General features: G+C 60.3%; 2 protein-coding genes across 3 annotated transcripts; one reads left to right on the top strand and one right to left on the bottom strand.

Moving 5' to 3' along the window:
- The first annotated feature begins 359 nt into the window (after positions 1–359).
- Positions 360–15,841, top strand: GPR153 (G protein-coupled receptor 153). 2 transcript variants are annotated; one of them, XM_033228602.1, is made up of 7 exons: positions 360–621; positions 8,198–8,662; positions 9,065–9,494; positions 11,445–11,495; positions 11,678–11,870; positions 12,575–12,759; positions 13,188–15,841. In XM_033228602.1, the coding sequence occupies exons 2-7, from the start codon at positions 8,307–8,309 to the stop codon at positions 13,851–13,853; spliced, it is 1,881 nt and encodes a 626-aa protein (XP_033084493.1). In that variant the 5' UTR covers positions 360–621; positions 8,198–8,306; the 3' UTR covers positions 13,854–15,841. The 2 variants fall into 2 exon arrangements, with proteins under 2 accessions (XP_033084493.1, XP_033084494.1); XM_033228603.1 differs by lacking the exon at positions 11,445–11,495 and having other exon boundaries at positions 361–621.
- A 792-nt stretch (positions 15,842–16,633) lies between these two features.
- HES3 (hes family bHLH transcription factor 3) lies at positions 16,634–18,791 on the bottom strand. Its single transcript, XM_033229372.1, has 3 exons — positions 18,699–18,791; positions 18,516–18,597; positions 16,634–18,082 (listed from the first exon to the last, which is right to left on the bottom strand). The coding sequence occupies exons 1-3, from the start codon at positions 18,777–18,779 to the stop codon at positions 17,709–17,711; spliced, it is 537 nt and encodes a 178-aa protein (XP_033085263.1). The 5' UTR covers positions 18,780–18,791; the 3' UTR covers positions 16,634–17,708.
- Between the last annotated feature and the right edge of the window lie 1,358 nt (positions 18,792–20,149).

Here is a 20,149-nt window from a genome sequence, read left to right on the forward strand (position 1 = left end):
CTGCCCCAGCTCCCTCTGGCCCGCGGACCCCCAGAGCTCCGGGCCTGGGTCTTGCCCCGGCGTCTAAAGGCGGCGTCGGGAGTGTGCACCGAGCCGAGCTGGGAGCCAGCGGCGCCCCGCTGTCAGGAGGCGCCACCGGCCCAGGGTGGCTCGGCCCGGCCGCGGACGGACTCGGGGGCACGGCTGGGCTGCGGACAGACGGACAGACCGACAGACCGACAGACGGACAGACCGACAGACCGACAGACGGCCGCGGCTGCCTCGCCTCGGAGCGGGCGGGGGCGGGGCGGGCCGAGGGGCGGCGCGGAGGCCCCGCCGGAGACATGCGCCCTGCTCCGCCCCCCGCCCCCCGCCCCCGGCTGCCCAGCGCAGCAGCGGAGCGGCGGGAGCGGAGCGCGGCGGCGGCGGAGGCAACCAGGGGAGGGAGGGGCGGCGGGGCCGACCGAGCGGAGCGCGCCGGCCGCCGGTGGTCGCCGCCAGCATGCCCCGGCCCACGGGCCGCTCCGCCGCCAGCCACCCTCGCGGCCTTCGGCGGCCCGCGCTCGGCCCAAAGGCGCGGGAATCGCAGCCGGAGCCGGAGGCGGGAGCAGCGAGCCGGAGCCCCGGACGCCCGAATGCAGGGTGAGCGCCGCCGCCCTGGCCCCTGGGGGCGAACGGGCCGGAGGACCCCGGGGGGAGGACACGGCGGGAAAGGAGGGGGCTTTCCGCGCCCTCTCGGTCGCGGGGTCCGTCCGAGGGGCCACGAGCGGCGCTTAGCGCTGGCACCCCCCCCAACTTGGGGACCTTCGGGGTAACTTCCCCGGGGCCAGCCCCTCCCTCCGTCCCCCTCCATCGGGGCCTGGCAACGCCGTCCCTGGGGGCTCTCAGGGGACGCGGGCGGGGCGGTCTGGAGATCCCGAGCCCGCCCCTGCTCAGCGCAACCCGGAGGGGTCCAGAGGCCGCAGTCCCGCCAGGTTTCCCAGGCAGTCGCTCGGACGCGCCCTCGAGGTGGGGCAGGACTCACTGGGGACCAGCACGAGAGAGCACGCGAGTCGAAGCGGGGGTTGCACGAGCCGGGGGGGATTGGAACCCCGGGGGGTTAGGACAGTAGGGGCGGGGACTGGGGGGGGCGTGCCGGAGATGTCCAGGTCTCGCGGTGCGCGTCCCTCCCTGGGCAACGGCCAGGCCGGGCCCCGTGGAACAGATCGGCTGCAGCGTGGGCGGAGACCAGCGTGGGGGCGGAAGCCGGGGCGCAGCCAGAGCCCGGGAAATCCTTTCAAGTTCTGGGTTCTCTTTGTTGCGCAATGGGGCCTCGCGGCCGCGCGGCCTCATTGGCCCGGAGCCGTGACGTCACGCCCCGGCCACGCCCGCGGGTCTTGCGGAGGGAGGCCGGGGGTGGGGGGGTCCCATTCTGGTCGCACCTGCAGTCGGCCCTGCAGTAGGCGGGGAGGTGGGAAGCCAGGTCCTGAGATGCTGCGGGATGCTTTAAGTACCCTGCAGGAGAAACTTCCCAGCAGGAGACAGTGCCATCCTGGGTCCCGTCAGCACTGTGGGGATCCCAGCCTGGGGTCTGGCCCTAGTGGCCGCTCCATTCTATGAAGAATGAACAGAAAGAGTGCAATCTGTGGGTCTGTGGTCACCGCCCCAGAGCCAGAGGGACACTTTGTTCCCACACAACCAGTCCTCTTGTCACTCTACACTTGGAACCCGGTGTCCACGCCCCGCCCCCCAGGGCATTCCTCTCCCATGCCAGGACTACAGCACCCAGGAGTGCCTGTCCCCAAACTCAGCCAGGCGTGGTGGTGTGAGCCTATAGTCCCAGCTACTTGGGAGGCTGAGGTGTGAGGATCACCTGAGCCTGGGGAGGTCAAGGATACAGTGAGCCCTGTACCCTGTATCCAAACCCAGCCCTGACACTATCCTCTCAGTGTTGGCCTGAGCTTCTGCCTGAAGTATTCCCATCTGCAGTGTGGGAACAGTCAGACCTGCCCTGCAGACCTGAGGCTCAGAAAGACCTCAGCTCTAGGGATGAAAAAAAAAAAAAAAAAAAATGCCCCTTTCCCCAACAGTTTAGGGTTTGAGAGGCCAGGACTTTGGTGTCAGGCAAGTGGAGTTTGGATCCTGGCTCAGGCATGTGCTGGCCAGGGCAAACGGCTTCACCTCTCCCTGCTTCTGCTGGACAAGCTTTACAATGGGGAAGAATTTTGGGGGCACTCACTGGAGGAGCATGCCCGTTTACAAGAGGAGCACGTGCCCCTGCCCACAGACCTAGAACCTTTTTTTTTTTTCTTTGTAAGACAGAGTCTCACTCTGTTGCCCAGGCTAGAGTACAGTGGCACAATCACGGCTCACTGTATCCTTGACCTCCCCAGGCTCAGGTGATCCTCACACCTCAGCCTCCCAAGTAGCTGGGACTATAGGCTCACACCACCACGCCTGGCCAATTTTTTATTTTTTGTACAGGCAGGTTTTCACCATGTTGCCCAGGCTCCTAGAGTGCTAGGATTACAGGCATGAGCCACGGCACTTCGGACCTAGAGCCTTTCCTGGCAGTAAGGCACCATTAGGCTAGACGAGAGGAAGAACTGGCACCGTGAAGGGCTGGGCTGGTTGCAGCCTATGGCTCCTTCCTCACCACCCTGCACCAGTAATCAACACGTGGACAGGGTGGGCTGGGCTGGGCCAAGGTCACAGGGGCTAGACAGAGCCTGTTGGGCATCTGAGGGAAGGCCTCCCAGTCTCCCAGCTGAGGCGGCCCTGGGCAAGTAGAAATAGATGTTGACTTGGCCGGGCGCGGTGGCTCAAGCCTGTAATCCCAGCACTTTGGGAGGCCGAGACGGGCGGATCACGAGGTCAGGAGATCGAGACCATCCTGGCTAACACGGTGAAACCCCGTCTCTACTAAAATATACAAAAAATTAGCCGGGCGAGATGGCGGGCGCCTGTAGTCCCAGCTACTCGGGAGGCTGAGGCGAGAGAATGGCGTAAACCCGGGAGGCGGAGCTTGCAGTGAGCTGAGATCCGGCCACTGCACTCCAGCCTGGGCGACAGAGCGAGACTCCGTCTCAAAAAAAAAAAAAAAAAAAAAAAAAAAAAAGAAATAGATGTTGACTTGATAAGTGCATGCTGAGTCCAGTTTCCTATTTGATAGCGTAAAGACCACTGGTGTCTGCAGCCCTCTCGCCCACAGCGATTATTCACACTCTGCTCTGAACCCCCAAAAGGCTGCCAGGCACCCCAAAGGCTGGAGGTTGCCCGGTGCTCCCCTCACTCCTGAGGCTAGTCTGCCCCAGGTCCTGGTCCCAGTGAATATGTATCTGCCCGCAGGTCTGAGGCTCCCCAGCACCTCCAAGCTCAGTGTCTTGGCCCATAAGAGATAGCACAAGGCTGGGCGCGGTGGCTCACGCCTGTAATCCCAGCACTTTGGGAGGCCCAGACAGGCGAATCACCTGAGGTTGGGAGTTCGAGACGGGCCTGACCAACATGGAGAAACCCCGTTTCTACTAAAAATACAAAATTAACTGGGTGAGGTGGTGCATGCCTGTAATCCCAATACTTTGGGAGGCCGAGGCGGGCGGATCACAAGGTCAGGAGTACGAGACCAGCCTGGCCAACATGATGAAACCCTGTCTCTACTAAAAATACAAAAACTAGCTGGGCGTGGTGGCACGTGCCTATAATCCCATCTATCCAGGAGGCTGAGGCAGGAGAATCGCTTGAACCAGGGAGTCGGAAGTTGCAGTGAGCCGAGATCATGCCACTGCACTCCAGCCTGGCAACAGACCAAGACTCCATCTCAAAAAAAAAAAAAAAAAAAAAAGCACAGCTCAGTGAGCTGGGAGGGCTTTAAGAGAGACATTTATTTAGATGGGGAGGCTTTGCTGAGTGCTTACTATGTGCCTGTCTGCATTCTAAGCACTTTCCCTGGCATAGTGCAGTAACTACCCACAACATTTTTCAAGGTAAGTATTATGTCTGGTTTACAGAGGAGAAAACTCAGGCACAAAGGAGTCACGTGACTCACTGGGAAGCTGGTCTTGGGGCCCTGCAGCCTCAGTGGAGTCCACACTCTTTCTCGCATACCATGTGGCCTCTACGCTGCACTCAGGGTGGTTTACTAGACACGGGAGGGGCTGATAGAGTCCAAGGGACCACCCTGCCTCCCACACTGGGTCTGGGACGGGGAAGAGGAGGCTACTGTGCAAGCAGAAATCTAATAAACGTTTGGGAAGGAATTTCCCTGGCTACAGCATTCCCCCCCACCCACCCAGGAGGCCAGTGAAGGAGCCTCAATGTCGCCCAGACTAGGCTCCTTCCACGGGTCAGGGGTCTGGGCAGGTCCAGGGCAGGGGCACCAAGATGAATAAGACACATTCCTTGGGGCCTCGGAAGGTCCAGGGGAAGTCAGGCCACGGACAGACCAAAAGAACTCTGGACAAGAGGCTGGGCACCGTGGCTCATGCCTGTAATCCCAGCATTTTGGGAGGCCGAAGCAGGTGGATCACCTGAGGTCACAAGTTCGAGACTAGCCTGGCCAACATGATGAAACCTCATCTCTACTAAAAATACAAAAAATTAGCAGGGTGTGGTGGCGGGTGCCTGTAATCCTAGCTACTTGGAAGGCTGAGGCAGGAAAATAGTTTGAACCCAGGAGGCGGAGGTTGCAGTGAGCTGAGATCCACCCTGGGTAATGAGTAAAACTCCATCTCAAAAAACAAAAGAAAGAACTCTGGACAAGACAAGCAGGAGGCCTGCCAACTGGTGGCTGGGACATCACTGCCTTCCCTGCCCGAGAGCCAGGGGCCTTGGCTAAGGCAACAGCGGTCCCCCACCTTGAGCTGGAGGTACTTCCTCTCTGGGGGACGTGGGGCGTGTCTGGTGCTGTAGATGCCCATGAGGACCAGAGCATGAGAAAGAGAGCAAATGAGGCTAAATGGGCCCTGGGTGAAAAGGGCCAGTTAAGTGTGATCAGAGCACAAAGTAGGCCTTCACTTGGCACTTGGCTTCTCCCACATTGCCTGCCTGGGCTGCAGCCATAGGGCTGCCAGGCTGGGAAGGGTGAGGGAGGGACTCGCTGCCCAGCCCTCTGGCAGGATGGGTGCTTCCCTGCTCCCCGCCACGTGCCTGCTGCCCAGCATCCTGTGTCCCTGACTCACATGGAAAGGCCATCGGCACTTCCTCTGACTTCAAAGTCAAGCTCTGGTCTGGTCTACGGGCCGTCTCCAGGCCCTTGCTGCCCAAGCCAACCAGAGCATGAGACTAGCCACTACCCCAGAGCACCCACTGTGTGCCAGACCTGGGCCCAGGGCTATAGACATGTGGCTGCTGTCTACCTCCGCCTCCCCGTGGAAGAAGAACCGCAGTCTCTTAGAGGAGAAGGTACAGCGACCTTGCCCCAGCCATACCACTGCTGTGTGGGGGCTTTAACGCCCGCCCGGGGTCTGGCTGTGGAAGACCAGCTGGGGGCTGACATAGCAGACTGCCTGTCCCCTCTCAGGGTGGTCAGGAAAGTGGTGACCAGCTTCCTTCCCCAACATGTCACTTGGGGAACAGGAGAGGGAAATAGAGGTTCAGGGGGCATGTCCTCCTGGACATGTCCTCATGTGGCCTGATGAAGTGGAATGAAGGCAAGCGCGGCAGACGTGTCCACTGTGGGGGGCTCTGGCATGGGCTGTGTGAGGATTCTGGAACATTTGATGACAAGAGGACTTGTTCTGAGATGGTGTCAGGGCATGCACGGGGCAAGAGTGCCCATCTGGACCCACCATGGCTGGTTCCCTGAGGATTCAGGTAACCTGGAAGGAAACCCAGATATTGAGCTTTGACCAGGAGTGGATGGAAATGAAGGAATACACACTTATTGGGTACCCCCGTATACAGCCCCTGAGTGTCAGGGACATGGGCAGGAGGGGCCTCCCCCGGGGGTGGAGAGGAGGGTGCAGCCTGATGTAAGCCAGGGCCAGATAGGTCATGGTGTGCTGGGGCCTTCCCTGCCTTAGGGGATTTGTGCTGCTGTAACACAGTACTTAAGACCCAGTAACTCATGACGAACAGATTTATGTCTCCCCAGGTGTGGGAGCACTCGCCCTGTAATGCCAGCTACTCAGGAGGTTTAGATGTGAGGATCACTTGAGCTCAGGAGTTTGAGACCAGCCTGGGCAACATAGTGAGACTCTGTCTCTAAAATATAAAAATAAGGCAGGGCGCGGCGGCTCATGCCTGTAATCCCGGCACTTTGGGAGGCTGAAGTGGGCAAGTCACTTGAGGTCAGGAGTTTGAGACCAGCCTGGCCAACATGGTTAAACTCTGTTTCTACTAAAAATACAAAAAAATTAGCCGGGCATGGTGGTACATGCATGTAGTCCCAGCCACTCGGGAGGCTGAGGCACAAGAATGGCTTGAACCCGGGAGGTGGAGGTTGCAGGGGCCGAGGTGGTGCCACTGCACTCCAGCCTGGGTGACAGAGCAAGACTCTGTCTAAAAGAAAGAGAGAAAGAAAGAAAGAGAGAGAGAGGGGAGAGAGAGAAAGAGAGAGAGAGAAGAATACACACATACATACAAATGTGTTTTTCAAAAAAAAAGGCTGAGAAATCCAAAATCAAGGTGCTGGCAGGTTTGGTGTCTGGCAAGGCCTGGTCTATGCTTCAAAGATGGTGCCTTGAATGCTGTGTCCTTTGGAGAGGAGCAGCACTGTTGCTCACATGGCAGAAGAGAGAAAGCTCCCTGAGAGAGAACTCACTCCCAGAAGCCCTTTTGTAAACACATTAAACCCACCCATGGCCTAATCACCTCTTAAATGTTTCATAGCCAGGCACTGTGGCTCACACCTGTAATCCCAACACTTTGGGAGGCCAAGGTGGGAGGACTGCTTGAGGCCGGGAGTTTGAGACCAACCTGGGCAACAGAGCAAGACCCCATCTCTACAAAAAAATTTAAACTAGCCAGGCAGGACAGGGCATGGGGTTCACACCTATAATCCCAGCACTTTGGGAGGCCAAGGCAGGTGGATCACGAGGTCAGGAGTTCAAGAACAGCCTGACCAACATGGTGAAACCCCGTCTCTACTAAAAATACAAAAATTGGGCCGGGCGCAGTGGCTCAAGCCTGTAATCCCAGCACTTTGGGAGGCCGAGATGGGCGGATCACGAGGTCAGGAGATCAAGACCATCCTGGCTAACACAGTGAAACCCCGTCTCTACTAAAAAATACAAAAAAACTAGCCGGGCGAGGTGGCGGGCGCCTGTAGTCCCAGCTACTCGGGAGGCTGAGGCAGGAGAATGGCGTAAACCCGGGAGGTGGAGCTTGCAGTGAGCTGAGATCTGGCCACTGCACTCCAGCCCGGGCGACAGAGCAAGACTCCGTCTCAAAAAACAAACAAACAAACAAAAATTAGCCAGGCGTGGTGGTGTGTGCCTGTAATACCAGCTACTCAGGAGGCTGAGGCTGGAGAATTGCTTGAACCCGGGAGGTGAACATTGTAGTGAGCCAAGATCATGCCATTGCACTCCAGCCTGGGTGACAGAGCAAGATTCTGTCTCAAAAAAAAAAATAGCCAGGCATGGCAGTGTACCCCTGTAGTCCCAGCTACTTGGAAGGCTGAGTGGGGAGGATCACCTGAGCCCAGGAGTTCCGTGCCACAGTGAGCTATGATCTCACCACTGCACTCCAGCCTGGGTGATAAAGCAAGACCTCATTTCTAAAAAAATAGTCTTACCTCTTAATACTAATACTATTAGAATGGCAATTAAATCTCAACACAAGGCCGGGCGCGGTGGCTCAAGCCTGTAATCCCAGCACTTTGGGAGGCCGAGACGGGCGGATCACGAGGTCAGGAGATCGAAACCATCCTGGCTAACACAGTGAAACCCCGTCTCTACTAAAAAATACAAAAAACTAGCCAGACGAGGTGGCGGGAGCCTGTAGTCCCAGCTACTCGGGAGGCTGAGGCAGGAGAATGGCGTGAACCCAGGAGGCGGAGTTTGCAGTGAGCCGAGATCCGGCCACTGCACTCCAGCCTGGGCGACAGAGCGAGACTCCGCCTCAAAAAAAAAAAAAAAAAAAAAAAAAATCTCAACACAAGTTTTAATTAAATTTCAACATGAGTTTTGCAGGGGACATTCAAAGTGTAGTGCTCTCCATCTCCCATCCCAAGTACCCAAGGGCTACAATGCTGTTGCCAGAGCAGAAGTCACTGAGTGCCCATCGCCACCCCCCACAGATGTTCATGGTCCCCAGCATCCCTGAGCCGCCAGGAGTGAGGGCTGCTGCTCCCCGAGACCTGGCTCCAAGGAGGATGCCACAGCCGCCTGTCAGCTCCGGTCTGCACCATGAGTGATGAGCGGCGGCTGCCTGGCAGTGCAGTGGGCTGGCTGGCATGTGGGGGCCTCTCCCTGCTGGCCAATGCCTGGGGCATCCTCAGCGTTGGCGCCAAGCAGAAGAAGTGGAAGGCCCTGGAGTTCCTGCTGTGTACGCTTGCGGCCACCCACATGCTCAACGTGGCTGTGCCCATTGCCACCTACTCCGTGGTGCAGCTGCGGCGGCAGCGCCCCGACTTCGAGTGGAATGAGGGTCTCTGCAAGGTCTTCGTGTCCACCTTCTACACCCTCACCCTGGTCACCTGTTTCTCCGTCACTTCCCTCTCCTACCACCGCATGTGGATGGTCTGCTGGCCCGTCAACTACCGGTGAGCACGTGAAGCTCTGGGGTTCCTGGGGTGCCATGCAGGCATGAAAACAAAAACATATCTGGTGTGCCCATGTGCACATAGGAGTGGCCACACCTGTGGCATGCTGGAAGGCAGGCAGGCTCAGGAGGGGCCGCTGTAAGCTGCTGGTGGCACACACGTAGCTTTGCATGGGTAGACACAAGCAGCCAATACAGAATGCTTGGAAGAGGGACGTGTGACAATGTTCATAGTATCTCCTATGCAAGGAACAAGGCCCCACCACACTGGCTGTGCCATGACTATGATGTACCGGGGGTGTGGGGTGCCTGGGTGGTGAGGATCCCCTACAGGTCCCCAGAGGCCTGGGGAGGCCCCTGTGGGTGACGCCAGATCCCTCTGTTCCACCCTGCCCCATGCCAGGCTAAGCAATGCCAAGAAGCAGGCGGTGCACACTGTCATGGGTATCTGGATGGTGTCCTTCATCCTGTCGGCCCTGCCTGCCGTTGGCTGGCACGACACCAGCGAGCGCTTCTACACCCATGGCTGCCGCTTCATCGTGGCTGAGATCGGCCTGGGCTTCGGTGTCTGCTTCCTGCTGCTGGTGGGCGGTAGCGTGACCATGGGTGTGGTCTGCACAGCCATCGCCCTCTTCCAGACGCTGGCCGTGCAGGTGGGGCGCCGGGCTGACCACCACGCCTTCACTGTGCCCACCATCGTGGTGGAGGACGCGCAGGGCAAGCGGCGCTCCTCCATCGATGGCTCGGAGCCCGCCAAAACCTCTCTGCAGATCACGGGCCTCGTGACCACCATAGTCTTCATCTACGATTGCCTCATGGGCTTCCCTGTGCTGGTGGGTGACAGCGTCGGGCAGAGGAGCCTGTCTCTGGGACAGCCCTGGGACTGCTCATACTCCAGGCATCAGGTGGTTGAGTCCTCAGACCCAATCCTTTGAGATGGGCTTGATCATTGTCCCCATTTTCCAGATTTGGAAACCGAGGTTCAGAGAGGTGCAAAGACCTGCCTAGAGTCAGGGCAGCCTGGTGGGACTCGAGCCCACATCTGGCAACTGCAGGGCCCAGGGCCTTCCTGCCACAGTGAAGAAGAGTTTGCTCCCCTCACCCAAGGCCCGTTTTTTTGTTTTTGTTTTATTTTATTTATTTACTTATTTTTTTGAGACAGAGTTTTGCTCTTGTTGCCCAGGCTGGATGTGCAATGGTGCAATCTCAGCTCACTGCAACCTTTGCCTCCTGGGTTCAAGTGAGTCTCTTGCCTCAGCCTCCCAAGTAGCTGGGATTACAGGCACCCGCCACCACGCCTGGCTAATTTTTTTAATTTTTTTTATTTTTAGTAGAGACAGGGTTTCACCATGTTGGTCAGGCTGGTCTCAAACTCCTGACCTTAGGTGATCCACCCGTCTCAACCTCCCAAACTGCTGGGGTTACAGGTGTGAACCACTGCATCCGGCGTCAAGGGCCGTTTGATGCAGAGGTGGGATAGCATGCCCATGGGTTTCCTGGTGGGTCCAGGTCCCAGGATGGACAGAGGGAGCTTTGGTGCCGTAGGTGGGTAGGGGCGCTGGATCAGGAGACAGAGCAAGGCCAGGGCGGGCCTCAAATGTCTGTTGGGGAGTTGCACTTGATACTAATTTCTGGGGAAGACCAAGGTGAGGGCTGCTGTGAGAAAGGCCTTGCCAACAAGAGTCTGAGGTCCAGAGGGGCTGACTAGGGTCCTCTTGGTGAAGCTGGGACCAGCTTGGCCCAAAAATGAAGTCTGGACTCAGTAGCTAACCCCTCCCCACTGCAGGACTCTATGCCCGTCCCCAAAAGGTCTGCAGTGAGACAGGGAGAGGACTGGGGCAAAGACCAGCCTGATGTGTTTCATCCAAGCAGCAGGCAAGACTGCCTCCCCTGAGTCACTGCAGGACATGAGGACACGGGCTTCAGAACAGTGACTCGGGGGGTGGCAGCTTCAGAGTTGGAGCCTTGATCAGGAGGCAGCCCCCACTGCCCCACCCTCAGCAGTCCTGGTTCCCCCCAGCTAAGGGTCTTCATGTGTACAGTGGGGCCTGGCGGCCCGGCCCCTGGGCGGATGCAGGGCAAGGGCTTCGTGAAACAGCAGAGACCCACGAGGCACCTCGGGAGCAGAGTGGGGGCAGTGTGGGGGAGGAGCGGGCTGGGAGGGAACTGGAGCCATCCCCGCTTCTCTTAAGGACAGGGAAGAGAGTACAGCTTGTGGGGCTACTCCATGCTGCTGTTATAAAGTGTCCAGAATCTTCACCCTCTAGAGCATGGGCTGTTCTTAGCCCATTTTCCAGATGAAGACACTGAACCCCAAACAGGTTTAGCAGCTTTCTGGGGGTCACGTGGCCCACAAATGACAGAACCAACATCCCCACATCATCCACATTTTCACTCTTTTGTGGCAATCACTTAAGTATCGCTCTTTGGGACAGAGCAATGAGGTCTCTCCTGGGAGAGGAGGAATGCAGAGTCCCTGGGCAGGGACCCAAAAGCAGGGTTAGGGCCAAGGAGGCCACTGGCTGGGAAGCGGGGCAGAATCTTGAATAGGTTTGAAACCTGGTTCTCTAAACCTCAGTTTCCTCATCTCAAAGAGGGTGGTAGCCAGGCACAGTGATTCATACCTGTAATCCCAGCACTTTGGGAGGCCGAGGCAGGAGGATCGTGAGGCTGCAGTGAGCCATGATTGAGCCACTGCACTCCAGCCTGGGTGACAGAGTGAGACTCTGTCTCAAAACAAAGCGGGGAGGAGGTGGTAATCCATGCCCCGCTTCTCTTCATAGGCAGCCAGGAGGGAGACAGAGCAGGGCCACACATTGCTGCCCAGCGGCCAGGTAGCTCCTGGAGGGCGGGGCCTCCCACTGCCAAGCTTGAGCCCTTTCCTCCCGAAAGGCACCTTCTCCTTGGCAGGTACCCACCTGTCAGACCTGCCGTACACATGGGGAGACCGAGACTCGGGGAGCTTGTATGATGGTGGGGGGTCCTGCAGGTGCCAGGCCGAGCCCTGTGCCCACAGGTGGTGAGCTTCAGCAGCCTGCGGGCCGACGCCTCAGCGCCCTGGATGGCGCTTTGCGTGCTGTGGTGCTCCGTGGCCCAGGCCCTGCTGCTGCCTGTGTTCCTCTGGGCCTGCGACCGCTACCGGGCCGACCTCAAGGCTGTCCGGGAGAAGTGCATGGCCCTCATGGCCAACGACGAGGAGTCAGATGACGGTGAGGATGGCCTAAGAGTGGACCCAGGGAGAGTGGTGTCTGGGAGAGATCACTGGGGTTGGCAAGAAAACGGCTGTCAGGCAACTCCCCTACGGTGACTTCATTCTCAACCACCAGACACCCCCTGTGTCACTCCCAAAAGTACTTGAATGTCCAAGGGACCCAAGCCAGGTTCCCACAGGGCACTCTCCTCTCTGGCTTGGCTGCCCTAGGTTCCACGTAATGGGATGTTCAGGTTAACAGAGAGCAGGGTAGACATGTCTGCAAGTGCTCCAGTGGAGCTCCTGGGCTTACCCCCCAACCTCAGGGATCCCCAGCAAGCTGCCCTGGGGGCTCCTGCAGACCCAGGTCCTGTCTGGATACCATTATCAGCAATACCATGACCCTCCACCCTTGTTCTGTCCAGGCACTGCCAGCCCTTTGTGTGTGTTATTTAGTCCTCCCAAGGTCACCTCAGGTCCCACCCCATGTCCTAGATAAGGAAGCAGTCTCTGAGTGAGTGAGCTCCCTGCCCAGTCTCACAGCTAAAGGGTGGCATATTGGGATTTGAACTCAGAACCCCTCCGCTTCCCTTTTCAGCTAACCAGCCCCCACCTTGTATATGTCTGTTGGGTCAGGGGGTCCCTGAGATTCCCTCCCAGATGCCCCCAAGTTTCCATGGCCCTAAGGCTCTGCCTGCCCCATTACCCCCCGCCACCCTACAGAGACCAGCCTGGAAGGTGGCATCTCCCCGGATCTGGTGTTGGAGCGCTCCCTGGACTATGGCTATGGAGGTGACTTTGTGGCCCTAGATAGGACGGCCAAGTATGAGATCTCTGCTCTGGAGGGGGGCCTGCCCCAGCTCTACCCGCTGCGGCCCCTGCAGGAGGACAAGATGCAGTACCTGCAGGTGAGCACAGGGCTGGGGGAGAGGCCGCACCTGCGGGTGGTGAGGTGTCCTGACCTCCCTGAGGCCTCTCCACTCGGAGCCCATCTCACGCCTTCTGCAGTTGCAGGGGTGGCTGTCACCATCCAGACATGCTGGCCAAAGGCCACACAGCCTGTGTGGGTGGGCCCCAACCGCCACCCCCATGGTCCCTGTCACCTGAATTATCTCCTGCCGGCTCAATGTCCTCAAGGAGCGCCCTCCCCAACCGACCCCAGCTATCTGGCAGAGTCTCGGAGAGACTGCGCCAAACCTCACGGCTCCCAGCCAGGCTGCCCCGGCGCGCAGCCTGATCCCTGACCCATGGAAGGCCCTTCCCCCGGGGTGGAGAAGGGTTTGTCCCCGTTTTCCAGGAGGGCAGCTCCGGGTAAAAGCCAGCCGCGTCCTGACAGGTCCCACCCACGCGGCGCTTCTCCCACGACGACGCGGACGTGTGGGCCGCCGTCCCGCTGCCCGCCTTCCTGCCACGCTGGGGCTCCGGCGAGGACCTGGCCGCCCTGGCGCACCTGATGCTGCCCGCCGGGCCCGAGCGGCGCCGCGCCAGCCTGCTGGCCTTTGCGGAGGACGCAACCCCGTCCCGCGCGCGCCGCCGCTCTGCCGAGAGCCTGCTGTCGCTGCGGCCCTCGGCCCTGGACAGCGGCTTGTGGCGAGCCTGCGACTCGCCCCCCGGCAGCCCGCGCCGCCGCCCCGGGCCCGGCCCCCGCTCCGCCTCGGCCTCTCTGCTGCCCGATGCCTTCACCCTGACCGCCTTCGAGTGCGAGCCACAGGCCCTGCGCCGCCCGCCCGGGCCCTTCCCCGCTGCACCTGCTGTCCCCGAAGGCACCGATCCCGGAGAGGCCCCGACGCCCCCTAGCAGCGTCCAGAGGAGCCCCAGGCCGCGCCCCGCTGCGCACCCGCACGCCGGCTCTCTGCATCCTGGCCTGAGCGCATCGTGGGGCGAGCCGGGGGCGCTGCGCGCGGAGGGCGGCGGCGGCAGCACCAGCAGCTTCCTGAGCTCCCCCTCCGAATCCTCGGGCTACGCCACGCTTCACTCGGACTCGCTGGGCTCCGCGTCCTAGGACCGCCGGCGCCTCCCCACGGACGCCAGTCAGGCCAGGCCGCTCTCCAGGGCCACAGCACCAAAGACGCCCGCCTCCGCCCCGCGCGCAGACATGCACCACCCCTCCCAGAGATGAGGGGGCGTTGGCCTCGGCGTTTGTCTTCCGGCTCCTCTCAACTGGCCTTGTCCCAAGGGCAACTGGCTGCACCGGACGACTGCACTGGCACCGCATGTTCCTGGCTGAGTGAGGTCGGGCCTGGGGAGCTGAGTGACATCCCAAGTTTGGGCTTGGGTAGTGAGTGACATGTGCACGTCCAGCTGCGCCATCACCAACCCTCGGCAACAGGACATTGGGGGCAGGGAACCTGAGACAGGGCCACCGCGGGACCGAACAAAGCCCCGCCTTGAAGAGGCTGAGCTGGAGCCACTGGACTCCCCAGGGGCTTTCCACCCACGCTGCACCATAACTGCCACACCTTGGGGGGTGGGGTACAGAGGGTCTCTAAGCACAGGGGTCGTCAGAGCCCAAACAAGCTCTGATCAGGTCTCCCTGCTTCCGACCTGTCCTGCCTCAGTTTCCCCATCTGATGAGCAGGTGACCACGTTAACTCTCAGGGCTGTTTGAAGTCTCTTGGTCATAGGCCCTGGCCACTGAGTGGCCCAGGTGTGAGAGGTAGTCTAGGGCTCTCTGTGGCCTTTGTGGAGGTCTGTATTCAGCATGTGGCCTGGTGTGGCCCCCTAGGCCTGAGGCCTCCCACTCTCAGTGCCCCCTACCCCCTTGGGAACCCACACTCCACCCCAGCTAAGCACAACACTCTGCACCACCACCACTGGCACCTCAGCCACCTTGACCACCATTAGTGTCCCCACCCTCATTATTCTGCCATCATTGCCTGTCCCCACCACATCAGCTCCCTCCATGGCTCCCACCATGTGTGTGGTGCAGGCAGAGAGCACGAGGGCAGCAGGGCCTGGGCTTCCGTGTCCCCACGTCATCCCCAGCCTCACTCCCCACCCGTGCAGGCCTGGCCAGGAAGGGATCCTGGCAGGGGCTTCCAGGTTCTCAGCTCAAGGCCTGGCTCCAGGCAGGCATCTAACCCCTGGGAGCAATGTATTTCTTTGCCTTCCCTCCTGGGCAGACCCCTTACAGGCCTGGGCATTGCCATGGGCCCTGGGTCTTCCCAGGCTAAGGAAAACCAGGAACAGCTATAACCTTGAGCTGGTGAAATAGGGCAGATGAGAAAGCTATCTCCTCCAGACCCCTACCCCTATGCAGTGGCCCCACAATATGAAAACCTGGGGTAGTTTCCAAGGTCAGCATAGAGCCTGCCTGTGCCCAGTTCCTTCTGGCCATCAGGTGGCCAAGCCTATCTCATCACCCTTCAGATAGGGTCCCACTCCCAGAAGAAGCTGCTGGGGTGGGGTGGGAGGCTGCCTAAGCCTGTCTCTGCTTCAGAGACCCCTCCAGTCCCTGGCTGTGGGGTAACTGGGGGTATGAGCTGTGGCCACAGGTGAGCAAGGCAGGGAAGTGCAATCCAGCCCTGGCCGCGGGAGGGGCCATCTCTGGCCAATGCTGCTGTGCCTTCAAGGACTGACAAGTTACGTAGGGACAGAGGTCACCAGCTAGCCATTGTCTCCTCCACCTGGGGGGCGTCTGTCCACTTGTCACCTTAGGTTTTCACTCATTTGTCACCTTGGGGTTTTGCTCTGTGTGTTTCATATCCAATGGCAATACTTACAGGGGGACAGAGTCCCCTAAATCACTCCAGTCCTGCGGTTTTTACAAAAATAAAGGGGGGGACCCTGGGCCTGGAGTTCTCTCCCAAACTCTGTCCGGCCTCCAGGCCTGTTCGCTGTGTTTCTAAGGAACTTGACCCTGGCCTCACTGGGGAGGGAGTTGTCTTCATAGCACACCCAGAGCCAGGGATCCCTTTGTAGTTTTTTGACAACTGAGCATTTCTCTTCTGTACAGGACCCAATAAAAACTTCCTTATGATTTGCACCTGGCATTCCAAGGCTGGTTTCATGGAAAACCCTTCTACAAGCTCACAGCAGGGCTGGCCAGCTGCCCCTTAATGTCTTCCTCTGGACCCTGAGTTCTGGTAGTGTGCCATTTTTGGGGGGTTGGATTTGCTCTCTGTCTTCAGACAAATGCTCCAGTCCCACCAGCGAGTGAGGAGTGAGATGGTCCTGGAGTAACAACAGGATAAAGCAGTGGGGTGGGCTCTACAGCCCATCAGTGGAGGAAAGGCCCTGTTAGCCCAGGTGGCAACCCCTGCGCCAGGGTTGGCACCTGGGGCTGCTAGTCACCGTGAGCTTGACTGAAGAGAGCGAACAGGTCAGGGCAATAGGAGCTGGGCCTAAGCCACCTGGGACTTGTTGAGCCCCTGTCCCCCCTCCGCCCTCCTGGAATTTGGAGGCAGGACCTTTGGGTCCGCAGTGCAACACCGCCACCTGGTGGACTGCAGAGGGATTTGTCCTGGCCTCTACTCCACCCACCCCACACCGCAGGAAGCACAGACCCAAGAGGCCAACTTGGAGGCGACAGCCGGGACCCCCACCCTCGCCCCAACTGCAGCGAGCCCATTAGGTGTGACTGTGGAGCCGGCTTTTGAAGGACCGTGGGTCCTTCACGCGTTTGGATCAGGACGGGTTTAGTGCCCTGCAGGCCAGGGCACTCAAGACCAAAAAGAGAAGAGTTTCTATAGAAAGTTCATATTTGTGGTTCCAAAATATGCACCTAAGTAGGCATCGCAGGGGTGGGACACATTAGACCTCTAATGTCCTCTTGATACCCACATCACAGATTCGCGCTGGCTTTATTCTGAATTATAAGCTGTCGGGAGGAGGTGCCAGGATCTCTGACCCCACAACCCCAGCTCCCCCTCGCCGGCCCGGGGTCCTGGGCCAGAAGCCCAGGGGAAGAAAATCTGACCTGAGAACCTCCCACTACCGAAGTCCGTGCGCAGCAGTGACCTCGTTGTGGACCATTAAAGTGGTGCAGCGCGCTCCGAGAGCCACCCAGGGTTTGGATCCTCCGGCAGCCCTAGGGATCTGGAGCTGCGGGGGTCTACGGGGGCCGGGCCTGGAATGTGGGCCAGGGTCTTTGTCGAGCGAAAGGCGTTCCCCTCTCCCACGAGAGGCACCGGGTCCACTTTTGCAGCCCTCAAGCTGGTGCCACCAAGCAATGGGTCCCTTCTAGGAACCGCGTGGGCGGGGCGTCCGGGTGGGGCGGTGCACCTTAGGGGCGGGGCTTCTGAGAAGGGCAGGCCTCGGGGAATGCGCCGGCCGGGTGGGCAGCACTGCTTGCGGAGGAGGTCTTTGGAAGCCAAGAGGGTCCCGGGTTAGGGGAGGCTGGGGGCCCCTCGCCGGCGGGGCGGGGCCAAGCGCGCTTTGTACCGGTGGGAACCTGGCGCCCGCGGTCCGCTGAATGGGCCGGGGCGGGGCAGCAATTCTCCTCGCTGCGAGGGGTCAGCTCTGCGCTGCTGCCAACTGAGACATTCCCACCGCTGCGCGGCAGCCGGGCGGGGGTGGGGGCGGGCGGGTTGCCCGCCAGGGGTCCCTGGGAAAGGGGCTCAGCCCAGGACACCCCCTCCCAGCCCCTCCGGAGGATGTGCGGAGAGCGAGCGGTCCGGCGTCTGTAGGTGGAGCTGGAGTGGGGGTGGATTATGCCCAGACGCGCAGACCCAGTCCGGAAGGGCTAGGAGTATTTCCCTGCGCTAGCGGGGTGTGCGGCCCTCTCCAAGCCACCCCCGACCGAGGACCAGAACGGACGACTGGAAGGTCCCGGCAGTCACTGTGGGCGTGCTGAAAATAGTCCCTGTGTCGCGAGACCAAATAGGGAGCGCCTTCAGTTCAGGCCATCCCCGGGGCTTCACCAGGGCCGCCACACGCGCAGGCCCAGCCCAGGGCTCTCGGCGCAGCGACTCGACGCTGGCTGCGGCGGGGGAACGCTGGCGGACGAGCCGGGGAGACCTCCGGGGAGGAGGAGCGGGGGTGGTGGGGACCGCGGGCCGCTGGCGGCCGGAGCAGGAGCCCAGACGGCGGGGGTGCAGGGGCCGCACGGCGCGGGCGCCTCCTGGCCCAGCCCGGCGCTGTCCATGGTGCTGCCGGCGGCCCGCTCGGACACCAGGGGGTAGAGCAGGCCGCCGCCGACCTCATCTCCTCGCCGAAGGAGCTGGCTCACGCCGGGCAGGCAGCTGCGGAAGCCCGACGGGTGCTCGGCTCCGCTGGGCACAGGCCAGAACCCTGTGGGGAAGAGCGGACGAGAGAAACAGGGAGGGGAGGGAAGGGGAGGGGAGGGGAGGGAAGGGAGAGGAGGGGAGGAGGGGAGGGAGAGGAAAGGAGGGAAGAAGCGTGTTGACGAAGGGAAGAGGAGGGCGGAGAGGTCAGACGACCCGAACGTCTCCCCCGGGGTCCAAACCTCCTACCACCCAGATCGCAATCGCACAGCCAGCCCGGGCTTTACTGCTCCTCCCTCCACCCCTAGCGAGCTGGCGCCCCCTCCTCACCAGCTGCCTACCTCCCTCCGAGCAGTCCTCTTTATTTTTGAGATGGGGGTCTTGCTGTCTTGTTATGTTGCCCAGGCTGGTCTCAAAAGCCCAGGCTCAAGAGGTCCTTGAGGCATCCCTGGCTCTGATCCCACAAGCCTCCCCCTACTCCCTCCAGCCCTCCCCTGTACCTTGCAAGGAGTTCTGAAGGCTTCTCATGTACTTCACGCTCAACTCCAGGATGTCGGCCTTCTCCAACTTGCGCTTCCGGATCTACCCCACCATGGAAAGGTCTATTAGGCCGGCCTCCCGAGGTGGAGACAGGGAGGTTGGGATCGTATCACCCCGCTCCCCCCACGCTGCCTGAGTCTCACCTGGTGCGAGTAGTGTTTCTCCAGCAGCGACTTCAGCTGCTCCAGGGACACATTGATGCGTGCTCGTCGCTTTTTCTCCATCAGTGGCTTGGAGATCTGAAGATGAACAGCCTTCAGAGTGTGGGACTGCCACCCTCCTGCCCTCTGCCTCCCCCACCTCGTGGGGAAAGGCACCTGCCCCTCACCCCTCAAGACCCCAGACCTTTCGAAAGTTGCCGGGGAAGCTGCCCCGGGCAGCAGGCTCTGTGCCCATCTTGCAGTCCATGCACCAGTGCGAGGCAGTGCTGCCTTTATAGGGACCCTCGTTTACATGTCAATGAGGCCCTCTGGACTCTAGAAACCTCGAGGAGGAGGGGACCAAGGGGAGACGCATCGGGAAGCTCCCCACCTCCTTCCCTCAGCCCCCCCATAGCCCAGGCTTCTTCTCACCTTCAGGACCGACCCCCACCTCCCGAGGGACCCCCTTCTCCTTTCTCTGTCTTTTCCTTATCTCTCTGGCCTCCACCACTTCCCAAGTCTGAGGACCCCTACGATGCCCACCCCCTCCACGCCCATCCTGTCCCAATTCCTGTAAGTTCTCCAGTCCCACTTGCCAAGTCCTTGATACCCTGGAGTGCAAGCATTCCGGGGGCCACCTACTGGGGAGGTACCTGGGCCAGCTGGCCACAGGCTGCCACATGACTATGACAGGGCTCTGGGCTCCCTCGGGACTGATGGTGCCAAGGTGACGCCTCTCTGTGCACTTCATGCTCTGGCCATACCCGCAACGCCGCATTAGTTGCCCTAAATGTCGGCACAATGCAGCGATTTTCTGCCTGTGGCTGCTCAAAGCCGGGCACAAGCCAAGCCCGCGGGGGCCACACAGCAACGTGTGTCCCATTAAAGCGTGCAGCCCGCCCTCGGGGCCACAGCCAGTCTCATCCTTGCTGGGGCCTTGGGCTTGGGAGGGGTCCTGGTGGGGGTGTAGCCTGGGTCCCATGTTCTCTGACACTGCTAGAATCCAACGCAGACTTCCCACAGGAGGCAGGTGGGGTGAACACGGCTTCCTCCCCCTTCCCCACAGCCCTGGGCTTCCAGGCTGGGTGGCTTTGGTGGCAGACCCTCTCCCCATGGAGAAGCACTGGAAGTCCACTCCCATGAGCCTGCTGTCAGCTCCACGCACAGGTGGTGGTGGCAGGAGGCCACTGACATTCTGGGAAGAGCTCCAGGCCACACTTCGAGAGGCCCAGGGCCCACACCCCAATCCATGATTCAAACTATGGGGGACCCATTGGAGGAGGTGCCTGGAGCACTCGCCCCAGGATGGGTTAGGCCCTACAGCAAGGCTCTGGGGCCATCCCCCTGGTTGAACTCCAGGAGGCTGAACTGTAGTCGCTGTGATGGACAGGAAGGCTGACCTCCAGGAAGTCCCTGGGTTCAAACCTATACATCTCCCATGGGCCCTCATGGCC

The sequence above is a fragment of the Trachypithecus francoisi genome, unplaced genomic scaffold (assembly GCF_009764315.1).
Source record: "Trachypithecus francoisi isolate TF-2019V2 unplaced genomic scaffold, Tfra_2.0 Lachesis_group12, whole genome shotgun sequence".
Taxonomy (NCBI): Eukaryota; Metazoa; Chordata; class Mammalia; order Primates; family Cercopithecidae; genus Trachypithecus; species Trachypithecus francoisi.

Bases quoted from the DNA above. Each gene is read 5' to 3' on its own strand.
- GPR153 (XM_033228602.1), top strand. From the start codon at position 8,307: ATGAGTGATGAGCGGCGGCTGCCTGGCAGTGCAGTGGGCTGGCTGGCA. The intron at 9,495-11,444 runs GTGGGTGACAGC...TTCTCTTCATAG, and splicing joins TCATGGGCTTCCCTGTGCTG to GCAGCCAGGAGGGAGACAGA. The intron at 11,496-11,677 runs GTAGCTCCTGGA...CTGTGCCCACAG, and splicing joins CATTGCTGCCCAGCGGCCAG to GTGGTGAGCTTCAGCAGCCT.
- HES3 (XM_033229372.1), bottom strand. From the start codon at position 18,779: ATGGAGAAAAAGCGACGAGCACGCATCAATGTGTCCCTGGAGCAGCTG. The intron at 18,598-18,698 runs GTGAGACTCAGG...ATGGTGGGGTAG, and splicing joins AGAAACACTACTCGCACCAG to ATCCGGAAGCGCAAGTTGGA. The intron at 18,083-18,515 runs GTACAGGGGAGG...TCTTCCCCACAG, and splicing joins CCTTCAGAACTCCTTGCAAG to GGTTCTGGCCTGTGCCCAGC.